Genomic DNA, 25,956 nt, shown 5'->3' with positions numbered 1-25,956 from the left:
GTATAAGTGAGCACATCGTCGTGACTTGCGAATTGTTAGTGCGTAAATCAAACAACGCATTGAAAAGTTATGTTCAACTTTCCCGTGTGTGTTTAAAGAAGACAAATACAGTGAATGCACAATGGATCAATTTCCTTCAACGTGTCCAAACCTGAGCACAGGACCTGCAAATCAGATTATTTCGCTCCTCATCAAATATCTCGCATTGTCGCAATGTTCACTCTCGGCGCCAGAAACTTGGCCCAGAGATTACGGAGAAATTGCTATGCAAAAAGGTGACATTTTGTATTCAAAGTGATAAAAATTGCGACGAATAAAAATTATAAACTCGCAGGTTTCGAGGAGTACGACTTTATCATTGTTGGCGCAGGATCTGCAGGATCAGTTGTGGCGAATCGCCTAAGTGAGAATGCAAACTGGAAAATACTGCTTCTCGAAGCAGGAGAAGATCCGCCAATAGAATCAGTAGTAAGACAGTTGATGAAAAAAAGGACTCAGTAGTTCAATATAATAGGAAAATTTTAAAAACCAGGTTCCAGGACTTCAAACAGGGATGGCGAGAACTGAATACGATTGGATGTTCTTTGTGGACACATTAAATCGCAGCATTCACTCTGGTTTGTGGCAAAGAGGAAAAATGCTGGGAGGAACGAGTTCAATGAATGCTATGATCTATGTGAGGGGAAATGATGATGATTATAATAATTGGAAGAGGCTTGGAAATCCGACATGGGAATTCGAGAATGTCCTGGAATATTTCAAGAAATCAGAGGCAAATCAAGATCCGGAAATCGCTAACGCTTTCGGAGGATATTATCACTCCAAAGACGGACCAATGTATGTGGAACTCTTCAGAAGTAATCTGTCAATCAACAATGTCATCATTCAAGCAGCCCAAGAGATGGGATACAAATTCATCTTAGATATCAATGCAAACGAGCACATTGGATTCACATTCGCGCAAGGATCCATTCGATCGGGAGAAAGAGAAAGTACAGCCGCGGCTTTCTTGCGTCCAGCCATGAATCGCCCCAATTTGCACATCGTCAAGCACGCGCATGTGACTAAATTGCAAATTGATAGGCAAGGAGTTGTTTCGGGAGTCTCCATGATACTTCGCGGAAAGAAAAAACTGAAGGCATTTGCCAGAAAGGAAGTGATTGTGAGCGCGGGAACCATAAATACTCCACAAATTCTCATGCTTTCAGGAATTGGACCTGCTGCTCATCTTCAAAAAATGCAAATTCCAGTTATTCAAGATCTGCAAGTTGGAAAGAACTTGCAGGATCATCCATGCGTAGCATTTTTAGTTAAACTCAATGAATCCAATGCTACAAAAGTGAGTCCAATTGATCTGATGAGTAGTTACTCAATGTATTTAACACAGCGAACTGGCGATTTTGCCACAGTCGGTTCCTTTTCAACTGTTGGTTTTGTTAATGTCGACGATTTCCGTGCAAAATATCCGAATTTTCACTTTTATCAAGTATTTTTCCAAAAAGGAGATACAGAAGGTATCACAGGAAATTTAAGACAATTTGGATATGGTGAAGATGTCATAAATTTTGGTAGAAAAGAAATTCAAACGTCAAACATATTTTTTATTCTTCTAATGCATTTATTGCCATTATCGAAGGGAGAAATTTTGCTACGAACTCCAAATCCAGATATTAAACCTCTAGTAATTTCCAACTTTTTCGCTGAATCTTCAGATCTTGCATCTTCAATCAATGCAGTTCGATTGTATAACAAATTTTTATCAACAAAAACATATCAATTAAACGAAGCGACGCTTAGAACGTTTCCAGTTCCCGAATGTGACAAATTGGAATACAATAGTGATAAATATTGGGAGTGTTACTTTAGATATACAGTTCGTACAGTTATTCATCCTGTGGGAACGGCAAAAATGGGTCCTGACTCTGATCCTGACGCTGTTGTGGATTACAGATTGCGCGTGAAGGGCGTTGAAGGCTTGCGAATCATTGATGCCAGCATTATGCCAAGAATTCCGCGAGGCAATACAAATGCGCCATCAATAATGATTGGGGAAAAGGGAGCTGATTTTATTAAGGAAGATTGGAAATTTTTCTACTGAGGAATGTAATGATTGGATACATTTTACAGATAATTACTAAATAATTCCAATAATACGTTCTTATTTTTAATGTCTAGTTGATCCCATAAAATGAAAATAAACGCAATCATGCGCATTATTTCCTGACTTCTTTGTGCAAAAACCAGCAATATTTAGATTCTTTACTAATGAAAATGTGCGGTTTTGTCGAACTGAATTCACAACTCAGTCAACCATCGATCATTGACCATTGGTTAAGTGAAAACATCGACATAATCCACTTCCAACCCTCAGTTTAACACTGATTCTGAACTCTGAGTAAGAATCGTTCAATTTATGCAATCACATTTTCCACATACTGAAATGAAACCATCATAAAATTCAAAGCGCATAATTAAAAGCTCATGTTTACCATCCAAATAACCGGCAAAATGTATCAAATTTGTGTAAAGATGTGACGGGAAGCTAATTAACCACTAATATTTGACAATCATTTAACGTTGTGATATTGTCAAATGTGTATTTACAGCAAGCTGCTAATGTGGCTTGCTTGTTGACACAAATTATTGAGTATACCACAATTTAATTATCGATACAAGCTTGTTACATTGGTTTCACCAGTGAAGCGAGTTTGTGAATTTTTCCTGAAAGAGTTCAGCAACTGCCAAAACATGTGAAAAGAGAGTTTCCTCCATTGTCGAAGAAAGTATACGGAGAAACTGTAAATTAGTCCCAAAGGAATAAATATACACAATTTGGAAGCAAAAATACCCCCTCGCGCAGTGATTTCAAACTTTTCCCACCGTTGTGCGCAATAAAAATGGAAATGCCAAAGTGTAGAACTTTGTTCCAAAATTCCACCCCCACCTTCAATTACAAACAACAACTTTTTCACCCCCCACGGAGCTGCAATGTATGCAAATTAAGGCGGAAAAATATTGACGGTATTTTATTGGTCTGTCGAGAGTATGTTAGAGGAGTAGGAAGAAGGTCCTTTTGCGCCATATACGTTTATTTACTTAACTTGTGTGATGGTGCTTAATAAATTTTTTTTTCTTCACTCCTCTCCATCCCCATTAAATCATCATGTGCAGGGGGTGTGTGCACGAGAGAGAGAGAGAGAGTGGAAGGGGAGAAATGTGTCTGTTGCTGGTGAAAATGCCAAACTTTTGTATTAAGGATAATACGAAACTTTTACACTCTCAGAACGTGAAACTTAAATACTTGTGTATTGAACAAATGTGTGGCATGACTGTGTGAGTGAGGGCTCGTCGAGTGAGTGAGATAAAAATAGACAATGGACGTGATGGGGACGATGGGGTGGCGCCGCCATATGCTGTAGTTCTCACCACCCACACTTGAGGCGAAGACGAGTGGAAAAAACGACTTTCAATTCCATGTGGATCGCCTTTTTTCTGCCTTTCCGGGGATGCCCAGTGTGCTCCTTTTTTTCAGTCCTCCCAAACACTATTAGACCATCCCATACCACCCACCCCTGGCGAGATGTGCCGCTCAGCAGCTCGCCTAGCGGCACAAGACATCAGGCCTGAGAGGACCATCGAGGACTTTAATAAATCAAGCGTGTGACAATCTCGTATTGATTGCCCAAGGAAAGCCAAAATGTCCATTAAAGCGGAATTCGGTGAGCAAGCTTTCAATGGATTGAAGATGTCATTTATTTTCAAAGTAATTCAACCCAATTTTCATAAGTCTAGCCTAATGAGTGTTTTTTTTTGTTGTTGTGATTCAAGGGAAAATCAGCCAAAAGTCACGCTAATCTTGTATGTTTTGTTGTGAAATATAATTGTTTCAAACTATTGGTCTTTAATTCAAAGAAAAATCGTCAAGACAATTGTATGCAGTTTTCGTGGAAAGCCATAGAATTGCTGCTAAGATGGCGGCTGTCGTGCTAAAGTCAGTGCGAAAGACATGAAAAAACAGTATTATATTGAATAATTACATATCAATTCTCTTGTAATATTCAGCATGACACTCCAGAAATGTTCTCAACACAACATCCACTTCCAGTGCGAAATGTGCCTCCTTCAGTATTCATGAGCGCCGCATGCATGCGTTGCTTATTCATATGGATGCCTCATTGTGTGTTGCTCGCGTACATTCAAATGCCCACGAAGCAGCGAGTGATATTTTAAAAAGCGCCCCCAACCCCAGACCTCATCATTGAACACCCCTCCAGACCATTTGGCATATTTGTGTGCGAACGCGGCATTTGCTACACCATCGCAGCACCGTGTGATATGAATTTATTTGCAATTTTGCCGCACGTGAGAAACTCGTGAATGTGAAAAAGCTCTACACACGCCCGATGGTCATTTTCGCCAATTAATATTCAACATAATCAAATTAACACTTGAGAGACTTCGGCCAGTGTGTCATCAGGTCCACACAATGTGGAAAAAAGAGCCACCCACAAATTGAGATATGATTTTGTGTGGCCATAAAAAAGGCTTATAAATTTTCATTTGATTTGATTTGTATGCAAAATATATGTTCAGATTGTTTGATTTCACAATACGGCTGTGATTGTGAAATGTAGAGCAAATATGTCAGTTTATTTTCCCATTAGATAAGGACTGCGGGTGGAGTTTTTTTGCCGCTCTCAATTTCTCGTCTCCGCAGTGAAAAACCAACAAACGAGAACACGTGAAAAAACACACTCCCATGCAGAATTTTTGCACATGAGAGTAAATTTTTCATAAATTCCCTTACGGCGTAATATAATTTATTCCGTCATCCATAAATTTTCCGCATCTCTTACTAAATAAACTAGCCCGCAATATTGAAGCTGGAATATTATTATGCGCTGTTTGTATAGTTTTTTTTGCGTCAGCACCAACAACAACCATCAGTCCAAGAAGTTATCCAGGTTGAGAAGGAAGAAAAAGACATTTTTTTTTTTTTGATTTTAGATATTACTGTAAATATATTTTAATGTATAATGTCATAAAAAAATTAAAGAGACAATAAAAGGAGACTTGAGTAATTTAATATGTATAATGAGTAAATTCTTACAATGTCTTGTTCGAAAGATTCAATTAAAAACTATAAGAGACCCTCTTAAATAATTTCTCTTGCATCTCTTTGCCATTTTCTTTATCTAGATTTCATTTCTTTTTTTTTTACACATTACCACTTATTCTTTATCTATATTTACAGGATGTAATTGAGAAGCCATTTTTTTATACACACTCTTATATACAACTTTCACCATCCGATTTCTTCACGTCAGAATCCTTACAATGTAGAATGTCTAATGAAATGTTATCAGTCAATTGATTATGTCACATTTGCTTATGTATTTCTGGTTTTTTTTTCTTCTTCTTTTTTGGATAATTCTCTTTACTATTACATTTTACTTCCATTAATATCTATTACATTGTTTTTTTTTATTTTCTTCACATTGAACATGGATTTTTTTCTTTATTTAGCTCTGTCCAGATAAATCGGCACAATTAATTGGTACACATTATGGTTTATTTTAGAAAATATTTCTGTATTATCCTTTATGGGATCTCCAGTTATAATTTCACAACATATATTATTTCTTTAATTGATGCTGCCTTTCGAGGAGACAAGGGGCATTTATCTGCAGATCTATCCAATAATTCCAATCTCGATGTTTCAGTCTTTGTTAATAATTTAAGCCACTTTTGACAGTGAGTTGCGCTATTAAAAAGCTCCTTTTTTTTGTCTGCAATTTGAATGCGCTAGATAAAAGCCCCTCTTGTGTACAGAGGAAAAAAATAAATAAAATGGTAACGAGTGCGTAAAAATTGAAAAGAACAACGAGAATCACGATGACATCAATTAGTATCTGCTGTTAGGTATTGAATAAAAATTTAATTATACACATTTTCACCATCAGAAATAAAATTCATACAGTGATATAAATCCAAAGCACTTTTGAAGGGTGATTGCGATACGAAAAAAGAGGCATTATATTTAAATTGCATTACTAAATAATGCATGAAATTGCATTGCAAAACACTCACAGCGATCCTTTGTCCAGCCAGCGAACCGCATTAGGCCTTGTTCACACCGTGGCTGACAGAGGTCTGCACCAAATGGACACCCTTTCCCCCCCCATCCCACAGCACATTAATGTTATATTAATGCAAACACCAAATTTATTATTGATTTCCTGTCTGAATTAAATACACAAATCTCATAGATTATGCATGCAAGTGTAATTCCCATTTACACTCTGGCTTCTCATAATCCATCGTCGGAATTTTCGCACCCCTTTTCTCCCGCCAAGCCACCCGAGTATCCTCGAAAGTAACAGTACATTTTGGGGGTTGAATTGTATTTTCTGATCTCTTGATATGTTGTGTAAGAATTTTTTTTTTCCTTTTTGAATATAGCAATTACATAATACATTATTGTAATGTCTTTTCACCTAATAGTCAAACTCCTCGTTTTCTTTTCTCATCATGCGAACAGGCATTTTATGGATTTTTCCTCTCTTGCGCGCTCTGAGAACCTAAAAGCCAGAACTTTGAAATGAGGAAATAATAAGAATTTATTTATCACAATTATTAATTCCTTTCAATCGGTATGAGAATAAATTAATTTAAATTATCGCTGCGCTTTTCCTAACACTATAAACATCTCATTTCATCATAAATGCAATTTCTCACGCCTTTTTTTGCCACTAACCTCCGCCACTTTAATGCTCAAACTGAATGTTTTTTCCTTTGCTTTTTCCATGAAAACAGGACTTGGAAGAATAAGATATCTCTTTCACTATGTCTATGAATAGGTCTTTTTCTTGCTTATGCTTTTTAATTACCACTTTAAATATGTATGTCGTCACTGCACTCACACTTTTTTTCTCAGTTTAGCTTCGGTCTATTATTGTATTTAATGAAGGTATAGCTCTCTGGTTCCATTTGTCTCGCTATTTACAACATTACACGTGGAATTCTCACATTGGAAAAAAAAACAGTCATCGACAGTTCTTGTGAAACTCACGTCTTTTGCCTCTCATCTGAGTCACAAAATTACTGAATACTGAGTCAAAGATTCTCCTTTAGTGCCTTATCAGTTTACATATTTTTAACCTGTTGGCATGTCTTTTTTGTGTGTATATTATATATTGAAAGGACGCAGTGGCCCATCGAGAACCGTCTGGTGGATCAAGAGTGTTTCTAGTTTTCTTTTCTCTTATCTCAAGAAATAGGAGAGATTAGAGCAGTTTCAGCTGCAATTTTTCTCTATCAAACTGTGAAGAGGGAGGAAAAAAGGAAGAATATTACAACATTATATGTATCTTCTGTTTCTGATTATGTATATTGATAGTGATTAAATTCTTGACAATTTTTAATCATTTTTGCTCTCTCCCTTTTTTCACGAATTCTTTTGGCCACACTTTGCCCAAATACCCCGCTCTCTCCTAATCATATCAATTAGACATCAAATTTCAATCAAACTGCCTAAAAGCCACTCTTCCAGACTGCGTGCTCGCGAGGTGATCGCTAGAAATGAGCTTTGAAATGAGATGGTCGTTACCTTGTGTGTCAGCTTACACCAAATACGCCTGCACGCGATGATCGTGCGGCGGACGGTGGCTGTGCTGGCTGCTGCTGCGCCACGTGAGCCTGTGCACGTCCACCACCATGTTCTCGCGGTCCAGGGTGCTGTAGTCGGAGTCGATGCTGGAGTAGATGTGCTCAGACGGAGGCCGCTGCGGCGGTGCCTCCACCATTGTGTGCAGCACGCCGTTGGGCAGGTGGTGCGGATGATGCAGCAGATTCTTCCGCATTGGTCGTGGACTGGGGGTGGCCGTGGTGGCCGAGGAGTAGTTGGGATCGTCACCCTCTGGACAGTAAGCGGGCGGTGGGGCCGGCCGGAAGACGACACCCGGGCTGGCGGGCTGCTTGATCCGCTCATGATGGTCAAGGGTGTAGTTGTTCCCACGGCGCTGGTTCACACTCTCTGCGGGCAGTGCGTAGCGCAGCTTCTCCGTGAATTGCTGCTCCAGCCTCTTCACGCGCCGCACGCTGGTGGTCTTCAGATAGGGTAGCAGCTCACAATCTGCCGCAGCGTCCAAGAACACATCGCTCTCCTCAACAATTACCAGCTTGTAAGGGCGTCCTTTGATGCTCTCGTGCACGGCATGGCGCACGTCGATGCGACTCCACTCCGTCTGCAGGAAGTTCGGACTCAGCACAATCACCACGCGCCTGGAGGCCTGAGCAGCCTCCAGGAGTTGCAAATATGTGGCATCCTGCACGAGATCACGATGCTGCACACAGAGCCTCAATCCAGGACGTCCGCGTTCGAGTTCCGGCGCCAATTCTCGCGTGATCCACTCACTATCCTTCGTGCTGTGCAGCACCAGAGCGTCATAGAGCTTCTCTGTCTTCTCACACCGAGCTCCAGTCACGCGCACGCCGTACTGCGTGAAGAACCACACGCGCACGGGCTCTCGGAAGATGTAAATTAGCACCAGTAGGAGAATGAGCACCGTGAGCACAGCAATGCCAATCATGAGGGGAATGTAGTTGCCGAACATAGTGTCGCTCATCATGGAGCCAATGGCATAGAAATCACTGCAGATTGACGTGGCATTGAGGTCAAGTTCGCGCTTCACGCCCGCCGGATCGACACAGTAAATGTCCTGACTGTCCTGAATGATCACGGCGCTGTCCGCCACGAAGGCGGTCAATTCCTGCAGATTGCGACACTTGCAGTTCCACGAGTTCCTGCCCAGGGCGAGCGAGCGGAGGTGTTGGAATTGGGGTGTCTGCAGCTGCCACAGCGGGAAGCTCACCAGCTGATTCCCATCGATCCGCAGCACCCTCAACTGCCTGAGGGGCTCTAGGGTGGCATTGGGCACCGTGCGAAGGCGATTGTTCTGCAGGTAGAGTTCACGCAAGTTCTGCAGGTCGTCGAACTCATTGCCTTGCAGGCTACGCAGCTGATTGTCGCCAAGATGGAGGATGGTGAGGGCGGACAGACCGGCGAAGGTGCGATTGTGCATGAGGGCGAGATTAGAATTGTTCATGTAGAGTACCTTGAGATTCTTGCGACCCAGGAATGCGTGGTTCTGCAGCTCATCAATGTCCGCGCCGTCCAGATACAGCTCCGTGGCGTCCATGGGTACCTTCTTCAGCAACTCCCGACCGTGTCGTCGACCGCCGCCCGCGCAATCCACCACATTGGCATTCCACGTGGTGTCGTGGAAGCAGGTGCAGTTGTTGGGGCACGTCATCTCGCAGTCGCAGGCGTCGAAGTCGCAGCAGTGACAGAGGGCGAAGCAGTGCGTCTCGTAGCGACAGAGGAAGTCCGAGGATGACAGGGAGGCCACGGATCTCACGGTGGGGCCGCGACGGGCGTGCGGCATCACGCACGCCACATTAGCCAAGTCCATGATGCGCGGGTGTTGGCGCGTGGTGAGATTGTTGATGCGATACAGCCAGTCCATTGAGCAATCGCACTCTAGAGGATTGCCGCCCAGATAGAACTCGGGCAGCAATCGAGACTCGGGCACAGGTGCCAAGCGGATAGTGTGCATCTGCAGTGTGGACAGAGCATTGGCGTACAAGTCCACCCTCGTGAGATTTGTCTTGTCGACAAATGTGTTGGGGTGGATGGTCTCGATGAGGTTGTTGTTGATGAAGAGCAACTCAATACTATTGGGAATGGCCATCGAACTGATTTCCGTGATGCGATTGTGGCTCGCATCGAGGGTCTTCACGCGAATCTCCTCTTGCAACTTGTAGTAATTCCTAAGGGCCTCAATGTAATTTGCATGAATGTCCAGCCACTTGAGGTTCTTGGGAATGAACGCATAGTCGAACCACACGAGGTGGTTCTCCGACAAGTTCAACCACAGCAGTGAGGCGAGGGTGGCGAACACCCCATTAATGTCACTGATGAAGTTCCGGTCCAGTCGAATGGCCTCTAAATCGGTATTCCTCTCAAAAGCACCCCTCTCAATGCTCTGCACCCGATTCTTTGCCATATTCAACACACTGAGTCTCGGCAAGTCCCAAAACATACCTCTTGTAATGTTGCCAATCAGGTTGTCGATTAGCCGCAGCCCGGTGAGTTGCACCAGATTGCGGAAGCTGCCATTGTGGATGGACGGGATCTGGTTCTCGCCCAGATCCAGCGTCCGCAGCATTGACAAATTCTGCAGAGCCTCCGGCACCTCCAGCAGCTGATTAGAGCTCAGGTCGAGCTCCTTGAGGTCCGAGCAATTCTTGAATGCGCTCACTTCGATCACAGTGATTAAGTTGTTGTTGATAGTCAACTTGGACAGCACATAGAGACCATTGAACAGCTTATCGTCAATGGTGTGCAGACGATTCTCGGCGAGATTGAGTGTGTGCAAATTGTATAGTGGTAGGAATGCGTTCTCCTCGATGTGCCCAATTGAGTTGTTGCGCAAATTCAATATCTGCAGGAAGTACAGCTCCTTGAACGTGCGACTGTCGATGCGAGTGAGAGCATTGTGGGCGAGATTGAGGACGATCAGCCGAATGAGACCCACGAAGGTGCCATTGCCAATGTGATGACTAGTCAGGGAGTTTGAGCTGAGATCCAGCACTAGCAACTGCTCCAGGCGATGGAATGTCCCTCTGGCCACGGAAAGCAGCATGTTGTTCTGCAGGTGGATCTCGCGCAATTCACGAGACCCGGCAAACACGCCCTCGGGCAGCGTTTCCAGGTTGTTGAAGCTCGCATTGAACACTTTAAGGGAGCCCAGCCCAATTAGACACTCACTTGACAGCGCCGTGATGTTGTTGTGCTGCAGGAGGAGCTGCTGGAGCCGCCTGAGCCGCGAGACGCCCCACTCATCGGGAATGGCCTGCAGCTCATTGTGACTGGCGTCCAGGATGTGGAGATCCGTGCCTCCGCCGCACTGGTTCGCAAAGCCGAGGCTCTCGGCGGCGCGTATTCTGTTGGTGCTGAGATTGAGGTGCTGCAAATTGTTGAGGGGGCACAGCACGCCCTCGGCCAGGTGGCGCAGGTTGTTGTGACTTAGGTCGAGGTACTGCAGATCCTTGAGGTCCACGAGGGCGTCCGGCCGGATGTCGAGCGTCTTGCTGGGCGCCCACGCGTAGTTGTTCGTCTGCACTGTCAGCCTCTTGAGATTGCCGAGCCCACTGAAGGCGTGCACTGGCAACTGCAGGAGCTTGCACGACTCCACTGTCAACTCACTGAGACTCTGGAGGCGGCCGAAGGCGCGCACCGGCAGTTGGGACTCGAAGAAGAACTGCTCGTTGCACTTGATGTCCAGCCGATTGGTGCCCTCGGCACCGCTCAAGTCCACACCTTGCCTCTCCAGGCGCCGAATGGAGCATGTCACGGCGCTTCCGTTCCGGTACTCCCACGAGCACTGTGCCGCCGCGTGGCCAAGGAGCACGGTGACCACGAAACTCCATGCCACGTACCATTGCATGATTCCGTCTAGTGTCCGCTTCTGCCTTCAGTATCAATTCATAACGCACTTCAACTACATACTTCCGGCACTCTTCCACATTCCCATGCCTTGTCTCTTGCTCTGGGATGAACTTTCTCCACAACGAAACTCACAGCACAAACATTCTGGCACTTGGGCTCTCCTTTCCTTCCTCCTCGCCGCGCGTCGAGCCAACTTTTATATGCCTTCAACTCTCTAATTTAATTAATCTCACATCCGTGCGCACTCTTTGGGCATCCACAATGGCCAAGTTGAGACAGTAACTCTATAATCTGCTCGGGTCAGGCACTGAACAAAAGAAAAAAAGAAGAGCGCCCAACAAGAAACACAAACACACTCTTTAATTGCTTTCTCTCCTCGCGAGCAACAATGTTGGTCGATGCTGAAGATTCTACCAAGTCTCCGTTCACAAGTATCTCCGCTGTGTGATTATGCCACAGGACAGTTTGTCTTTCGAGTCACACATCACTAAGCACAGTCACAGCACTTTGAGTCATTGCGCGCGCGAACAGTGTCCAAGGAGCGACTGAAATGCGTCTGCATCGGTTGACGAACAAACTCCAACTGTTGTCTCTCGACTGTGGTTGCCGATCAAATGCCAAGTGGCTCAACTGAGACATTTTCCCGCCATCGAGCTTATGCTGCACACGCGCCCGAGCGCCCCTTCGGCAGTGCACAAACTCACCTTCGGCGGGTGCTCTTCCCCTCTCGAGCAGCATACTCACCACATCTCAGTGCACGTATGCCCCCCACCTCCCGGCGCACCAACACACACAAACGGCGAATTGAACCACAAATTTACTACAATTGCAATTTGGCGCCAAATAAAAGAAATGCGTGATGGCCCCTCGGTGCGGGGGGTGGGAAATAAATGGAAAATTCTCACTGAATTGGCAGAAAAACTCACCACGTGACGATGAGTTGGAAAATTTTAATTTTCCCACCCCATCAGAGCCGAAAAAATGCTCCTCTCGACTTAATGACGGAAAATGGAGGCAGCGCGACTTATACTCAAATAACAATAAATTATAATATGAGAGTCATAAAAAGGGCTCCTCAATTTTTGATTTTAGCCTCGTTTGCATTTCTCCCTTCACCTCGCCGCGACCCCACATCTGTCTCAGTGGCCACGAGGAAGAAGAAGTCGAGAGGCGAGGAAGACGAACTTTTTCACCAACAAGTTTTGAGGATGCTGAATATGTAATAAAACGCAATCGTATTACAGAGAAAACAGCCCCAACCATCCACCCCTTTATCCCAATTGGGAAAAATGTAATCATATTGAAGCCGTAAATAAAGACAGAGATTGCTGAATCGTTAAATCCTTCACAGAAGAGCACCGAATGGCAGCAAAGGGTGGAATTTTTCCTCTCTACCATATATATATATTTTATAATTTGCTGCCCAATTCAATACTTGACGGTCTGCAGATGACTTTGCAAACGACAGAATTGTGATTTAAGAGAAACTTGTAGGCCACATTTCAATGCCCAACTTTTTGGCTCTCCATTTCTCCCAGAACTTAGTGTTTATGTGCCAGTAGAGTTAGTATAAAAGGCACAGTATCTGGTTGAAAACTTTTTAATTACATCTCCAAACCACACAGTACAATTTGTCTTTGGACCTCACACAACGCACGCTTACTTTTGACCCCAAAATGGTGCTCGACAGAACTCAGGAGCATCAAATTCAACAATATCTCAAGTGTCTGCAGACTTAGCGCAGCGATGTGTAATTTAACCCATTTAACACTCGAGGTAATCACAAAACTTGTGCCATTTTCCCAAATCTCAGTGCATTTACGTTTTCCTTCCATCACCGCAATATCAATGTAACTCAGATGGATCTATTGGAGTTTAGATTGATTAGTGCAGTTCAATTTGCTAAGTAGAGAAAAAGAACATCTAAAAGTGTTTCGCATTGAAAAACTGCAATTTTGTCGATCAATTTCCAGTTAATTCGTACTGTTTATCATTAATTGAAATCATTTTCAGCTGATAATTGAGTTTAAAACGACACATTGACGAATCCTAACGTGGAAAAACTGATTTAAAATGATATATGGATTTGAAACTCAACGGTTCCGTGGATTTCAGATGGTTGTTTGATTAGAATTCTACTCAAGATTATCCTCAATCCAGTCCAGAAAGTCGCTGATCACGATGAAGGCCGTGGGTCCTTCGGTGCACGTGTAGGGATCAGTAAAGACCGCCATGGCGTAGAGATAGTAGTGTCCCTGCCGATCAATGTACATGAGCCCAGCGCCAAAGTCTCGAGCACAGACGGAGAGTCTCCTGAAATCGACAGAAGTGGCGCAGAATTCGTTCTCCCTCAGAGTCATCTTAAAGACCATTGTGCAGAAGTTGCGTGACCGCGGATAGAAGACCCCAAATGTCGGCTCAGTGACGTAGCCTACCTCGAGCTTCTGAGGATTGCTGTGTCCGTAGAGCACCAGCGCTCGCAGCCAAAACTGATCCGGACCCCAAGATTCCTCTGGCGCAAAGGGCACAGAGAACTCACCGGTTTCGAGTGGAAAGGGATTTAGCACCTTCCCCAGAGCGACATTGTTCTCCTGTGTCAACGGATCGTAATCCTCGGAGATCTTGATCTCCGAAATCGTGGTGTCGTGTCGCAAACCTTTGAGTCCTGTGATGCCGACGAAGAAGACACCTGACTCATGGCCCTGCAGGCAGAAGGCAGTTGTCAGCACGTAGTCCTCCGTGATGATGGTTCCGGAGCACTCGTAGTCTGAAGTGTCTGTGAAGAGGTTGTCCTCGAAGTACCGGATCAGGACAGTGAAAGCCTGCTTGCGAATATCTCCAGCTGGATACTGCACTCCACCGAACACGCGATTTTCCTCGTGTCTCGCGATATTTCTGATCCATTTGGACGCTTCGGCTATGATGACAATTGTCCAGAAGAGAATGCAAGCCCGAAACTCCATTTCTCTCGGTTTCCCACGCAATAGTGAACAGCTTCGTGCAGGGCTGATTTTAGGTACACACTTTGAATAGAATACAATATTTTTATCTTCTCAAAAGACACGTGAATTTCCTTTCAAACTAGTTCCTAAACCTTTTATCGTCACACATTTTCAACATTTCATTTAACCCAAATATATAGAATAATAGTTTAGAGAACATTATTTCGTGTTTACTTACAAATCTTTTCCATTTCAAGTGTCAAACGAATAAATTTCTCTTTTTTCAGAGTGTTTTGTGAATATTCTATACTACAATATGTTATGAGATTAACAGCGCAGAATTGATTTCTTCGTTTCGGCCTAAAAGAAGCGATTTGTCGATGTCCTTATTATCATCTTAAGCGTGAAATGGGTCACAAAAACACTAGATTTATTGATTTTTTGTTAGTAAAATTCCCCTAAAAGCTTCAATTTCCCTCCAAAACACAATGATAGCCGCTCAGATGGCAAAACTGTGCGAGATTTTAATAAAATTGACCCAAAAGCCTCGAGGCTGCGACTTCTAATTCAACCCCATTCGCCCCAGCGTCCCTCCCCATTCTGCTGTCCTCTAAATTTTCTCACAATTGTCCTGCACAGTTTTACGACTTTTTCATTGTATTTTCATTTCGGCCTGAAGAAGGGCTGCAGCAAAAGCTCCAATGTTCTGTTTGGCAAAGTTCAATTAGAGTTAAAGTTGGGGATGCTACATTTGTTCACTTGGACAGAGGAAAATTGATGGGGTGCTTTCATCAATTTGCACCCATTAAAAATTTAGTTTCAATTTCCATTTAGGACAGTGTCCTTGCCAAGTAGCGCATCCCAAATTAAAAATACATGGACAAGTTCATCTCACAATTCCAAACTCCGACTCTCAACCCAACATCAAGGATCAAAGTGAACATCTATATCTTTCATTCATGCTGTAAAGTACAGCTCAAAGGGACTATTTCAATTAAAAGTCATCTCAATTGTTTATTTACACGTGTGAGAGAGAGAAGAACTTAGCAAATTAATGAATTATTCTCTCTTTGTTTACATAGAAACACTCTTATTAATATCCACTCTATTTCGGGGATAGTTATTTGGAAATGTGTCGCTTTCACGTGTCCTTTTTGGGGGACTCCAAGCATCCAAGGTTGAAAATAGAATCCCCCTTAATTGAATGACTTTCACTGGTTGAGTGAAGTCAAAACATTTTTAAATAAATCATGAGATTTTACAAAAACAAAACCTCTCAATAAAAGGAAGTTTTTAGAGATTCTCTCAATTCTTATAAATAAATCTTCATTGCACTAATGCATCGCAGGATTGAATACTTCTTTGGAATTCTTTATGAGATTTAAGAGAGAGAGAGTTTTTAAGTCTCCACCCACTGAAATGCCCCGCCCATTTGTACAAACCGTACAAACTATTGCAAGCATAAGAAGTGCTTCGAAACTTTCTTTCCTGGAAAATCTTCAACTTTTCTCCCCCATTATTTGCATCCTCTTTGGATCATATTAATAGCCTCATATTTACTATTGCTGAGATAAAAGCTTTCTACCTGAAGAAAAGCAATACAAAAAATATATATACAAGTTATTTTTAGCTAATGAACTTTTCCATAATCATCCGATAAAAGCACGAGAGAAACTTTTCCATCATATTTATTGTTTCATGTTATTTTGCATAGTGTATGAAAAACTTCCGTGCAGTGGAAAAGCTTCGCTTATAAGGAAGGAAAGCAACCTAATTAGTAATGAGCTTCGATGCTCTTCTTGACTTTCCTCATGAACAATTATTTAAGTGCAGAAAGCCAGAGAGAGAGAGAGCGAAGAAAAATCCATACACAAGGGAGGAATGTTGGGTATTTTCTTTCCCCATTCAAAACTCCCCGTGGAGTTTAATTGAGCAAGAGGAGACAATCTGGGGAAGAGATTCACGTGTTGGCACACAGCGAATACACACCTTTTCACGTTTTACATCAAAAAGCTATTTTCCACCCCATTTGAAGTGTGCTCCAAGTTCTCCAGAACAAGCCTTTGCATGTTCCTTAGATTGTGTTCCTGTGTTATGTTGGGTCCCCTTTAGCTTCGGTGCGATGCGATGTAAATAAGAAGACCATAAGAACTTTCTGAGATTCACCTGAAAGTATTTTCATCTCACATATGCGATTGTGTGGTGAAAAGTTGATTTTGCATCCTCTCAAATTGCCTGAAGGCAATCCAGAAATTATCCAGAAATATCCTTTCACCTTTGCGTTGGCACAAAGCTTTTGAGAATTTCCTCTAAATTTCATCGTCAATAGATAAATTTTCCTAACACAATTTCGCCCTTTTTGCAGACGTAAAATACACCCTCAGCATGGCAAAAGAGGGTGGATAAATAATTACCAACAGGAAGCTTTTGCCTTTCACAAGATTGCCTCTGGAAATCCAGAGAAGCTTTCAAGGGGAAAATTTCATCTAAAAGTTTCACATGAAAACTCACACATTTCAGAGGCCATCTCGATTTTTTTTCTTCCTCTCTCTCTCTCTCTCGCCCTCTCTGGGCCTATTCATATCCAAACTCTCTCGGTAGAGCATTTACTACATAAACTTCCACGAGACGTACAGTAAAATGGAACTTTATAGATTGGATTATGGATTACTCTCCCACTTCTTCCTTATTTGATGTGAGGAAAAAAAGAGGAAAGTTTATGCCAAAACACACTCACATGGACGATGCGAAGGACCATATTCACGATTTAAGAACTGCACATGGGAATGAGTGCGGAGAATGGAGAAAGCCAGTCTCAAAGCTCTCCTCTTATACGGCCCACCCCATCAGGAGAAGTCGCCCGCTGTTCGTGAGCAATTCCACTTATTGTATCTTAGGGCAACACCAATAATAAGCCAATAGAGCCCATCAATGGCGTATATAAAAGTTGAAATGAACCAGCCAATCTAATTAGACTGTTTTGCCCTTCATTCCTGACTTGATTGTGGGTGCATCGCTAAGAATAATTAGCACAACTGTATTTTGCGCTCTATTTTGTATTATTCTACTCAAAAAGCACTATACTTTGAGCACAATTGAGCAGTGAAGAATAACGATTTTAAGAACATTCACGCAAATGAGCTGAAAGAGGAGTTAATTCAGTGTAATCGAACTTCTGCAAGTCGATCTTCTTGGCAAGACATTCCGCCGAACAACGAATTTCCATGCTCAGCACATTGAAGGCTCCTTTGAATAAAGTGGACACGGAATTTTCCGACGCCACCATTTCGGATGCAGAATGAGTTTCATGTGTTTTGCATTCAGAGCGGCATAAAATAGAAGATTATCCGTGTGAATCCGTTGTAATAATTTGAATTGAATCAATCAAAATCCGCATTTATAATTCAGTTGATTGAGTTGATTAATACAAAGGTGAATAACTGAAATTGATGATTCAATCTTTGCTAAGAATAATTGTATTAATTGAGAAGGATATTTTCTACTTAAACTTGTTTCTTCACTACCAAATCACAATAGAGCTTTAAAGCAAACAAATCAGCACAAAAAAAAACATATGAAATTCTCATCTTGTGGCCTAAATCACTGGGTTTTCTCCCTTGAACACTTAGATTGATTATCACTGCAGTAATCAAACTAAACGCAAATAGATCGCCTGCGGTATTTATATTGATATTGCGGTGTGAAAAGAAAAGGAAAAATGCAAGATAAATGGATTTGCATGCATAGAATATTCATTTCTTCACATTATCGATGCAGACTTTACTATTCTGTCTCACGTGGTCTTATATACGGTTTGAAAGGCAAATAAGCGGTGCATGCAGAGAGCAACACCCCAAAATTTATCAATCGCTTGTTTTAGGAATAAATTACGTGAGCAAATGCATAGCTTGTGGCATGATTAACTGCTACTTGTGTACTTTGCAGGCGAATAAATCATGTGAATTCGGTAGGACTTTGTAGATTTATTGTGCGACAATGGCGCACCAAGTATGAATTCCAGCCAGCAAATTTCGATCATTGGAAATTAATGGTCAATATTCTTCGCCATTATACTATGTTTCTGCTTATCTAATATCTTTCAAGCATGAATTGAGTGTCTCAGTGTTCGGTGAATAAATCATGCGAGCCACACTCTCTCTCCCCGGCAAAGAAGGTGGAAACTAAGCACAATTTCAACTCACGAATGCTTCTTTTATTGAAAGCGATAACATTTGGGGCAGCTCTACTGTCAAGGATGGAAATTCTCTACAGGATCTCAGCGCGAGCCAGGTAGGAGCACTGGTAGATCTTGAAGGCCGTCTCGCACTTTCCGGCGCCAGATTCGCCCTTGCACTTGTCCACGACCTGCTTGACCTTGGACGGGTCAGACTCGCCCTCGGACAGCTTCTCCACAGCCACCTTGTCCTGGAAGACGCCGTTGGAGTCCATGAAGCCGACCTTCTTGAAGAAGCAGTCCACGAAGCACTGCGTCTTGTCGTCGGCATTGGCAAAGTCACCCTTCCTCAGGTTCGCCACCCTCTCGGCTGGCAGACCGATTTCCTGGCTGCACACTTGCATGTGTTCGCGGGCCTTCTTGCGCTGCTCCTCAGTGATGGCCTACAACAGAGAGTGTCCCTTAAAGCTTGAGGCACAGCCCAATATTTGTTCATAATTCATAAATTCAACACACTCATTCGAAAGGCCAATTAAGCAATCAAAAAATTACAATCAGAACTCGAAGGATGTACTTAAAATGCTATTAAACCACTTCTAGAACTGTTTATACTGTTTCTACTGTTGAAAATCTGTGTCCAATCAGTTAAAGTTTTAATCGGTTCACTGGAAACAAAGTTTTAGAGTGTGCAATCAATGCACAGCAACTGAAAAAAATGCTCAGTTTGAGGGAAGCTGTGGTGAATGGCAATCAACAATTCCTGGGAAATCCTCGATGTATACTCACAGTGACGATTGTGACAAAGGCGAGGACGAAGAGAGCTGTTGTGAACTTCATTTTGAGCGGTTTTGGCGGTTTGTTTCTTGAGCACAAGAGAAACTTGGTGTGTTTGAGCACTGCAACAGTTGAACTGATCTCTATGTGATTGACTCACTGTATTTATACACTGACCAGCTGTTCTTCAGCTGCTGGACTTTAGAATTATACCTCCCACCACAATTCTCGACACCTCAACACATTGCTAGAAAAAAGCGCCAATCATGCTCACAGCTTTTCCTGCTAAAATCGCCAGTGAGCAAGGAGAGCAGTAAAAAAATTAGACTCTTGAACCGGTGAAACAATGAGCTTTTGACCCTCAAGATTCCCAACGAACACAGCTCCAAAGTTCAATTGCCAATTTCCCCTCCCGAAAAGCATGAAAATTGGGTAAGGAAGTCATTGCAATTGGCAATTCCCGTGGGAAATGACGAAGAAGCGCTGCCAAAGTGCGTGAGTGCAATTAAATGCAAAAGAGGCAATATGCAATTTCTTTCTCTCTTTTTTTTTCTTTCAATAATTGCAAATAATCATTATTAAGTCACAGAAGTTCTCTTGAGCTAAAAATTCTAATTTTAGACACACGCTCTCTGCTCCTTTTCTGCAAGAATTGCCAATGCAAAAGGTTGCAGAGTGATTTCACTGGCAATTAATCATCGACTTACTCGTTTACCATGTACAACATTGGGTGGATGTCACGAGGGTGTCAATGCATAACAATAATTCAGTCAATTAGCCGCACTCCAAATGGCATGTGCAAAAATTAGCACACTCTATGGTCAATTCGCCGCTTATCTCACTCCCCAATTCAGGGAAAACTCCCGCGAAATGCTTAAGATTTCCACCGTGAACAAAGCTAAACACGGTCAATGCCATTAAGCTCATTATGCGCGCTTTTTTCTCTCTCTCACTTGTCTTCGCGCTATTCAAGTTCATCGTCTACAGGGTTCGCCAATGTGTACAAAGTAATCCAGTTGTGTTGAATATCGTGTGATTATTATCGGGAAAGCATCAATTTGAGAGCACTTGAACTTGATTTATTGCACACGCTAAACGCCACAAATTCTCAGCATTCTCTAGCAAAGTTTCGCCACTTCCGATTGTCCGCTAAATCGACTAGAATTCATTCTACTCTGCCATCATATTAGTGATAAATCAGCCGTGATTGGGAAAAGTTTATCTCCATTAGTGAATGTGTGAGACGCAAAATGCCACATTCTTCAGACACTCTCCACAATTTGCTTTCCTTCCACGCGATCTGCGCTAATTGAGAAGATTCTCAGAAGTGCAGCTGTAGAATTCACTCATGGCCTCAACGCACTCATTTTCCCGCACTTGAAAACACGCCCTTTTCGGAAGTACGGAAAAAAGGGAAATTATATAGTTTTTTTGGCTCGAAATTATTCACTACTCTTTTGTCAATTGTCACGTGTTTGATGTTTTTCCCGCTGAAATTGCCTTGTTATCAATCTAATCGCAATTGTGATCTGACAAGGCAATTAGAGAGTAATTCCTGCCGTGATTGAGCTCAGTCTCATGAGCAATGTTTATATTACAAATAGGGAAAAATGCGGTGACTTTTTTGTGGGGTCTTTGTGAAAATAATACTACAATGAGCTGGAAATTCGTGCCAACGAAAAATCAACAAAATCAGAGATTGAATTTGGTAAAGTGCGAATCATGAAACATTCATTCAAACGATAAAAAAACAGGAATCTGGAAAAAGAGAGAATAATTTCGGAAACATTGTATTTTCTATGTACATTATTTTCAATTTTATCCTTTCAATAAAAATCCACGAAACGAAAGGCAAAACATCTGAAGGATTTTTTAATGGAAAGAATAATAAATTATTCAAATTGTGAGAATATTGAAATATGAATCTTAAGGACGTCATTCAAAGTCACAAAACAAATGAAATTATTCAGGACATGAAGAAATGATTAAAATTCTTCACTTGAGAAAACAATTGTTGCGATTTAAGTAATTCTCATCACATTTCTCAACCAAAATTCAAGATTTCAATAAAACAAGAGCTTTATTAAACCCCAAAAACTCCGATAATGAATCATTTCGTCCATGAATATAAAATGAAAAAATAAAGCTCACCAGTGAGAAGGAATATTTTTTTACGGACTTTTCAGTCATCTTCGCAATGTCCTTCCGGACGATTTCCTCATTTTCAACACTCTCCTCGAATTGAATAATCCGGGAAATATTGAGCGATTAAGTGCCAAAGATGACGGCAATCACATCCGGCGGAAAAGGATCAAATAAAATGCTTGTGCGGATGATCCCAATAAAAAGAAAAGGATGAGAGAGAGAAAAAGATTCTTCCGCACAAATTCACCAATAAATTCACGGAATTCCATTCAATTCGACAAATAAAATGAGACACTCTTCGGTTTGGATTTCGTCTGAGAACTTTCACATGGTGGTTTGAAATTGGCTGAATTCTCAATGAGTTCGTGGCCATTTGACAAGCTATTGCAATTTCGTTTCCAATATTCTCTCAATGTCATATTATTTTGCGCCACTTTCTTCGGCAAAATGTGATTTCTGCTAACTCTCAGATTTGCTCCGCTCCATCCTTAATTCATCGACATAATTCCTTGATTGATTTTACAGTGACAATTATTGCGCTTAGAGATTTCATCACACATTGTAGCAAAATTTAGAGAGCTTTTTCACTTTAATTTTGTGCAATGAACTCGGAAATCTCCCACAATCGATTATGCATTGTTGGCAGCTAATTGGTTTTAAATTGATGCCATGGAGCAAAAGTGTTGAAGCCCTATTGATATTTTACAATTTAATTATAATGCATTCAATTAATTATCCAGACAGGGTCACATTACGTCCGTAGTTATGAATTTTAGCACCACCAACTGACACATAAAGCAATCAATTAATTAACTGACTAAGCGGTATTGGCGGCTGACACGATTTTTTTTTTATAATTCTGCATTTTCCACAGTTTTTACCGCTTTTCCACGTGTTTTACACTCATCAATAAATCTTACTTTATGGCATTATCCAATGGGATGATTAATTGTCTGCACATGAAGTGTTAAAAAATTATGCAAATCGTTAAAAAAGTGATTATTTTCCGCATTATATTAGCGATTTCACGTGTTTTGCTTCTTGAGGCTCCGCCCACTCACAAACACCGCCCATTAAGCCACAAAACAGTAGAATTCTGCGCCTCAGACTCTCAAAATACACGTGAAATAACAATAAAATGTGTGTTTATTTGCTTTATTGTGATTCTCCTGAAATATTGTGGCAATATTTCAATTGCGCATGAGACACTTTCTCAGTCGAATCTCTAATTCTATGTAAGCCTGTCCCGCTCTTCCGTCATGCCTCGATAAGATAAGGCCCGCGCTTTCGATAAGATACCCGCCCAAATAGTGAGAAATCCGAGCAGTATCGCGGTGAAATCCACGGAGTTGTGCAGGTTGCAGTGAAAAAATAATCGAGTCCAAATCGTTTTCATTGTTCACAGCGAAGGTGAGCAAATGACCAAATATGCCTCTTCCGGCTGTGAATTGCTCATGGAACATTCATTGATTCGGCGGGTGGGCAAAAGTGCAATTACAGACTGAGGGTCGCAGAAAGGAAGGGGGGAGAAAAGGGCTCTGAGTGGCAGGTGAAGTGTGTGAACTCCGCAGACACATATTTGTTCCGTGAGACAAAAGGACATGGAGCGAGTGTGGACAATTGTCCTGACTTTGTTGGCAATTCTCGTGGCACACTGTGCAGCAATTGCTGCCTTTTGTCCACCCGACAGGGACATCGCGCCCATTTCCGGGGACAATGACGACTCCCCGGCCAGCTTCTGTGATTGCCACATGGCGCACACGGCCCCCTGGGGCCTCCCCGCCGTCACCATCGACTGCCAGGGGCGGGAGTTGCTCAGCGCCGACTTGGAGGACCTCTTGCTCCCCGTGGCCGCCGAGGAGCTCACGCTGGCGTGGAACAATCTCACCAGCGCACCCACATTGTCCGCCAACCAGCACCTTCGCACTCTCACTCTCGCGCACAACGCCATCGCCTCCGTCGAGGGGGCGCCGTTCGCCCGGCTGCCCAACCTGCGCCTGCTGGACCTCAGCTCCAACGACATCGCCACGCTCAGCGACGACGCCTTCGAGGGCCTGCCGCACCTGGAGCACCTGAGCCTCGCCCGAAACCGGCTCAAGGGTCTGCCCAGCAACGTCTTCAGCGGCCTCTTCGTCCTCGGCCACCTCAGCCTCTCCGAGAATCCGCTGGCGGACTTTCTCTCGCAGGTGAGACACACTCGGCGCTTATCGCTGGCAAACACACTGATAACAACTCGGCGCGGATAATGAATGGCGAGTGAGGCGCGGAAGTGCGAAATGCGAGTTAGTCAATCACATTCTGCGGAAATTTGTGACTTGGCCTCTTTTGAAAAGCACACGAAAGACGACAAAAGTGTGCTTAAGAAAATATTTTGGTTTTCTTCCAGGAAAACCTCTTCAGCTACACTGGCATCACGAGAGACCTGAAGACTCTCCAAGTGGCGAAATGTAACCTAAGCAAGATTCACCTGGACGAGGATTGGCCCGTATCGAAGCTAGTGCTGAGCTCCAATCTCTTCCAGGGCGTTCCGGACATTCCCATTTCCGTGCGCAGCCTCGATTTTGGCGGCAACCTGCTGAAGCGCATTGAGCCGGACACTTTCCCGCCCCTGCCAGAACTGGAGGAGCTTCAGCTGGACAACATGAGGCTTCTGAAGACCGTCAAAGCAGACGCCTTCCTGTCTGTGTCCAGCAAACTCCGTCGCCTGAGCCTCGAGGGCTGTCGCAATCTCACCGCCTTCGATGTCTTCGCTCTGGGCAACAGCACGCGCGACGAGTATCCGCTGCCGCTCCAGGAGGTGAGTCTGCGCGGCTGTCGCCTGCGGAAGATCCCTGCGATCACGTTCAGCCGCGCCGAGAACCTCACAAGAGTGCAGCTGGCGGGAAATCCGCTCACGTGCGATTGCGACGTGGAGTGGATTCACGATCTCGATCACGACACGGGCGCGCAGTGTGGCCTTCCGGTGATCCTGCGCGGCACGCTGATCGCGGAGCTGGACATGGAGCAGTTCCACTGTGACACGGTGAAGTCGTGGTTCTACAACATCCTCAACGGACTCATCGTGTTCGTGCTGCTGTGCGTGTGCGGCGTGGCCATCTACTTCATTGTCATGCGCCTGAAACCGTCCCGACGCCACGCGGTGCAGAAGCTGGCCATGGCCAGTCCCTACGCCAGAGTCACGATCCAGCCCAACCGCGCCGAGCACCTCTGATTCCTCTCTTGTCCGCTGAGAAGTCCAATAAAATGCACGCGAAGTAGAAATTGCCTTTTTGGCGCCCACCATCCGAGACACACATCGCCACTCATCGACTCTATCCCGGACACATTTCCCATCACTTAACCCTTCAGTGCGCAAAGCCACCAATCTTCACTTCAGTATTTTATTCTCCTTTGCATTTACTCTCTCCAAAATAATTCCACAATTGCTCACAATTACACAGTAAATTTAGAATATCTCTAGTTATAATGTTCATAAACAAAGAATGACCTCATAATTCAACTATTCAGCAATTCCACCACTTTATCCAATTCCTAAGGACTCACAGAAGCAGAACAGAGAAGGACATCCAGCCAACAACGCCCAGAATCGCATGTCGTATCACAGTTCACTTGCCATTCTTGGCGCCGCCGTCGAAGAATGGCGGCCGCAGCATGTCGCCGCCGCCGTACATGTACGACAGCAGGTACGGATTCATGTTCATCTCCGCCAGGTTGGCTATCGACAGCCCCGGCGGCAGCTGCGGGAAGTTGAGCGCCGGATGCGCGGCCGGCGGCACGAAGGCCGGCAGTGGCGGCAGGAAGTTTCCGGGCGGCATCATTGGTGGCACGAAAGAGATCATGAGATTGGGATTGGTCAGCGCCGGATAGTTGGGCACCAGCGGCGCGCCGCTGTGACTCTTGCCCGCCGCGGCGGGCTTCTTCGCCGTCAAGTCCAGCACCTCCGTCGAGCTGCCACTCGGCGCAGTCGCGCGCGACACATTCTCCTTGGGATTCCCGAAGATCTTGCCGGACTGCGTGAACATGCACTTGGACTGGAACTTGGGGATGTTCTCCACTTTTCGGAACACACTCTGCTCCGCCGGCGGCGCGAGGCGCGGCTGCTTCAGTGGCTGCGGATCCTTCGACCGAATTGGCGTCACCTCCAGCCCACCTTCGCGCAAAATGTCCAACTTCCTCTTGCGAATCGGCGGGAACATGGCACTAATCCTCGTGTTCATCAGCTCCTCGTCACTGTCGCCGCGCAAATCAATCGTCGGCACATTCTCTGGGAACTTCCGCCCATTGGACTTGAGCCGGATGTGCCGCAGCGAGCCGCCTTTGGCGTCCGCCGCGTCGCCAGCGTCAGCACCCTTGGCGCCCTTCGGCAGTGTTATCTGCTGTATCTTGATCTCATTGGTGATCTGGATCTG

At 43.9% G+C, this 25,956-nt stretch overlaps 5 protein-coding genes across 6 annotated transcripts in view; 2 read left to right on the top strand and 3 right to left on the bottom strand.

Annotated features, from left to right (window-relative positions):
* LOC132256094 (toll-like receptor 7) overlaps positions 1 to 12,057 on the bottom strand; it is a 36,691-nt gene extending 24,634 nt beyond the window's left edge. Inside the window, exons 1-2 of one of the 2 annotated variants that reach the window (XM_059752278.1) lie at positions 7,610 to 12,057; positions 6,795 to 7,322 (exon numbers count right to left, since the gene is read on the bottom strand). In XM_059752278.1, the coding sequence (XP_059608261.1) occupies positions 7,623 to 11,510 (3,888 nt within the window). In that variant the 5' untranslated portion in view covers positions 11,511 to 12,057 and the 3' untranslated portion in view covers positions 6,795 to 7,322; positions 7,610 to 7,622. Of the gene's footprint in view, positions 1 to 6,794; positions 7,323 to 7,609 lie in introns of those variants that run through there. The other variant, XM_059752279.1, reaches the window with a different exon arrangement.
* LOC132266160 (ecdysone oxidase-like) lies at positions 122 to 2,098 on the top strand. Its single transcript, XM_059767012.1, has 4 exons — positions 122 to 275; positions 335 to 468; positions 533 to 1,374; positions 1,867 to 2,098. Exons 1-4 carry the CDS (start codon positions 122 to 124, stop codon positions 2,096 to 2,098), a joined length of 1,362 nt encoding a protein of 453 aa, XP_059622995.1.
* A 1,590-nt stretch (positions 12,058 to 13,647) lies between the features above and the next one.
* LOC132266159 (uncharacterized) lies at positions 13,648 to 14,475 on the bottom strand. The gene has a single exon (XM_059767011.1). The coding sequence runs from the start codon at positions 14,473 to 14,475 to the stop codon at positions 13,648 to 13,650; it is 828 nt and encodes a 275-aa protein (XP_059622994.1).
* A 4,170-nt stretch (positions 14,476 to 18,645) lies between these two features.
* LOC132256097 (general odorant-binding protein 56d-like) lies at positions 18,646 to 19,548 on the bottom strand. The gene is made up of 2 exons (XM_059752281.1): positions 19,415 to 19,548; positions 18,646 to 19,071 (listed from the first exon to the last, which is right to left on the bottom strand). Exons 1-2 carry the CDS (start codon positions 19,463 to 19,465, stop codon positions 18,721 to 18,723), a joined length of 402 nt encoding a protein of 133 aa, XP_059608264.1. The 5' UTR covers positions 19,466 to 19,548; the 3' UTR covers positions 18,646 to 18,720.
* Positions 19,549 to 22,716: 3,168 nt separating this feature from the next.
* On the top strand, positions 22,717 to 24,808 carry LOC132256096 (leucine-rich repeat-containing protein 4B). The gene is made up of 2 exons (XM_059752280.1): positions 22,717 to 23,733; positions 23,934 to 24,808. The coding sequence occupies exons 1-2, from the start codon at positions 23,149 to 23,151 to the stop codon at positions 24,756 to 24,758; spliced, it is 1,410 nt and encodes a 469-aa protein (XP_059608263.1). The 5' UTR covers positions 22,717 to 23,148; the 3' UTR covers positions 24,759 to 24,808.
* Positions 24,809 to 25,956: the final 1,148 nt, after the last annotated feature.

This window comes from Phlebotomus argentipes, unplaced genomic scaffold (assembly GCF_947086385.1).
Source record: "Phlebotomus argentipes unplaced genomic scaffold, Phlebotomus argentipes genome assembly contig_5, whole genome shotgun sequence".
NCBI lineage: Eukaryota > Metazoa > Arthropoda > Insecta > Diptera > Psychodidae > Phlebotomus > Phlebotomus argentipes.
This window is presented reverse-complemented; position numbering and strand designations above follow the sequence as displayed.

Coding starts and splice junctions, on each gene's coding strand:
- LOC132266160 (XM_059767012.1), top strand. CDS start 122: ATGGATCAATTTCCTTCAACGTGTCCAAACCTGAGCACAGGACCTGCA. Junction 276..334: donor AGAAATTGCTATGCAAAAAG/GTGACATTTTGT, acceptor ATAAACTCGCAG/GTTTCGAGGAGTACGACTTT. Junction 469..532: donor ATCCGCCAATAGAATCAGTA/GTAAGACAGTTG, acceptor TTTAAAAACCAG/GTTCCAGGACTTCAAACAGG.
- LOC132266159 (XM_059767011.1), bottom strand. CDS start 14,475: ATGGAGTTTCGGGCTTGCATTCTCTTCTGGACAATTGTCATCATAGCC.
- LOC132256097 (XM_059752281.1), bottom strand. CDS start 19,465: ATGAAGTTCACAACAGCTCTCTTCGTCCTCGCCTTTGTCACAATCGTC. Junction 19,072..19,414: donor CCTTTGTCACAATCGTCACT/GTGAGTATACAT, acceptor TCTCTGTTGTAG/GCCATCACTGAGGAGCAGCG.
- LOC132256096 (XM_059752280.1), top strand. CDS start 23,149: ATGGAGCGAGTGTGGACAATTGTCCTGACTTTGTTGGCAATTCTCGTG. Junction 23,734..23,933: donor TGGCGGACTTTCTCTCGCAG/GTGAGACACACT, acceptor GTTTTCTTCCAG/GAAAACCTCTTCAGCTACAC.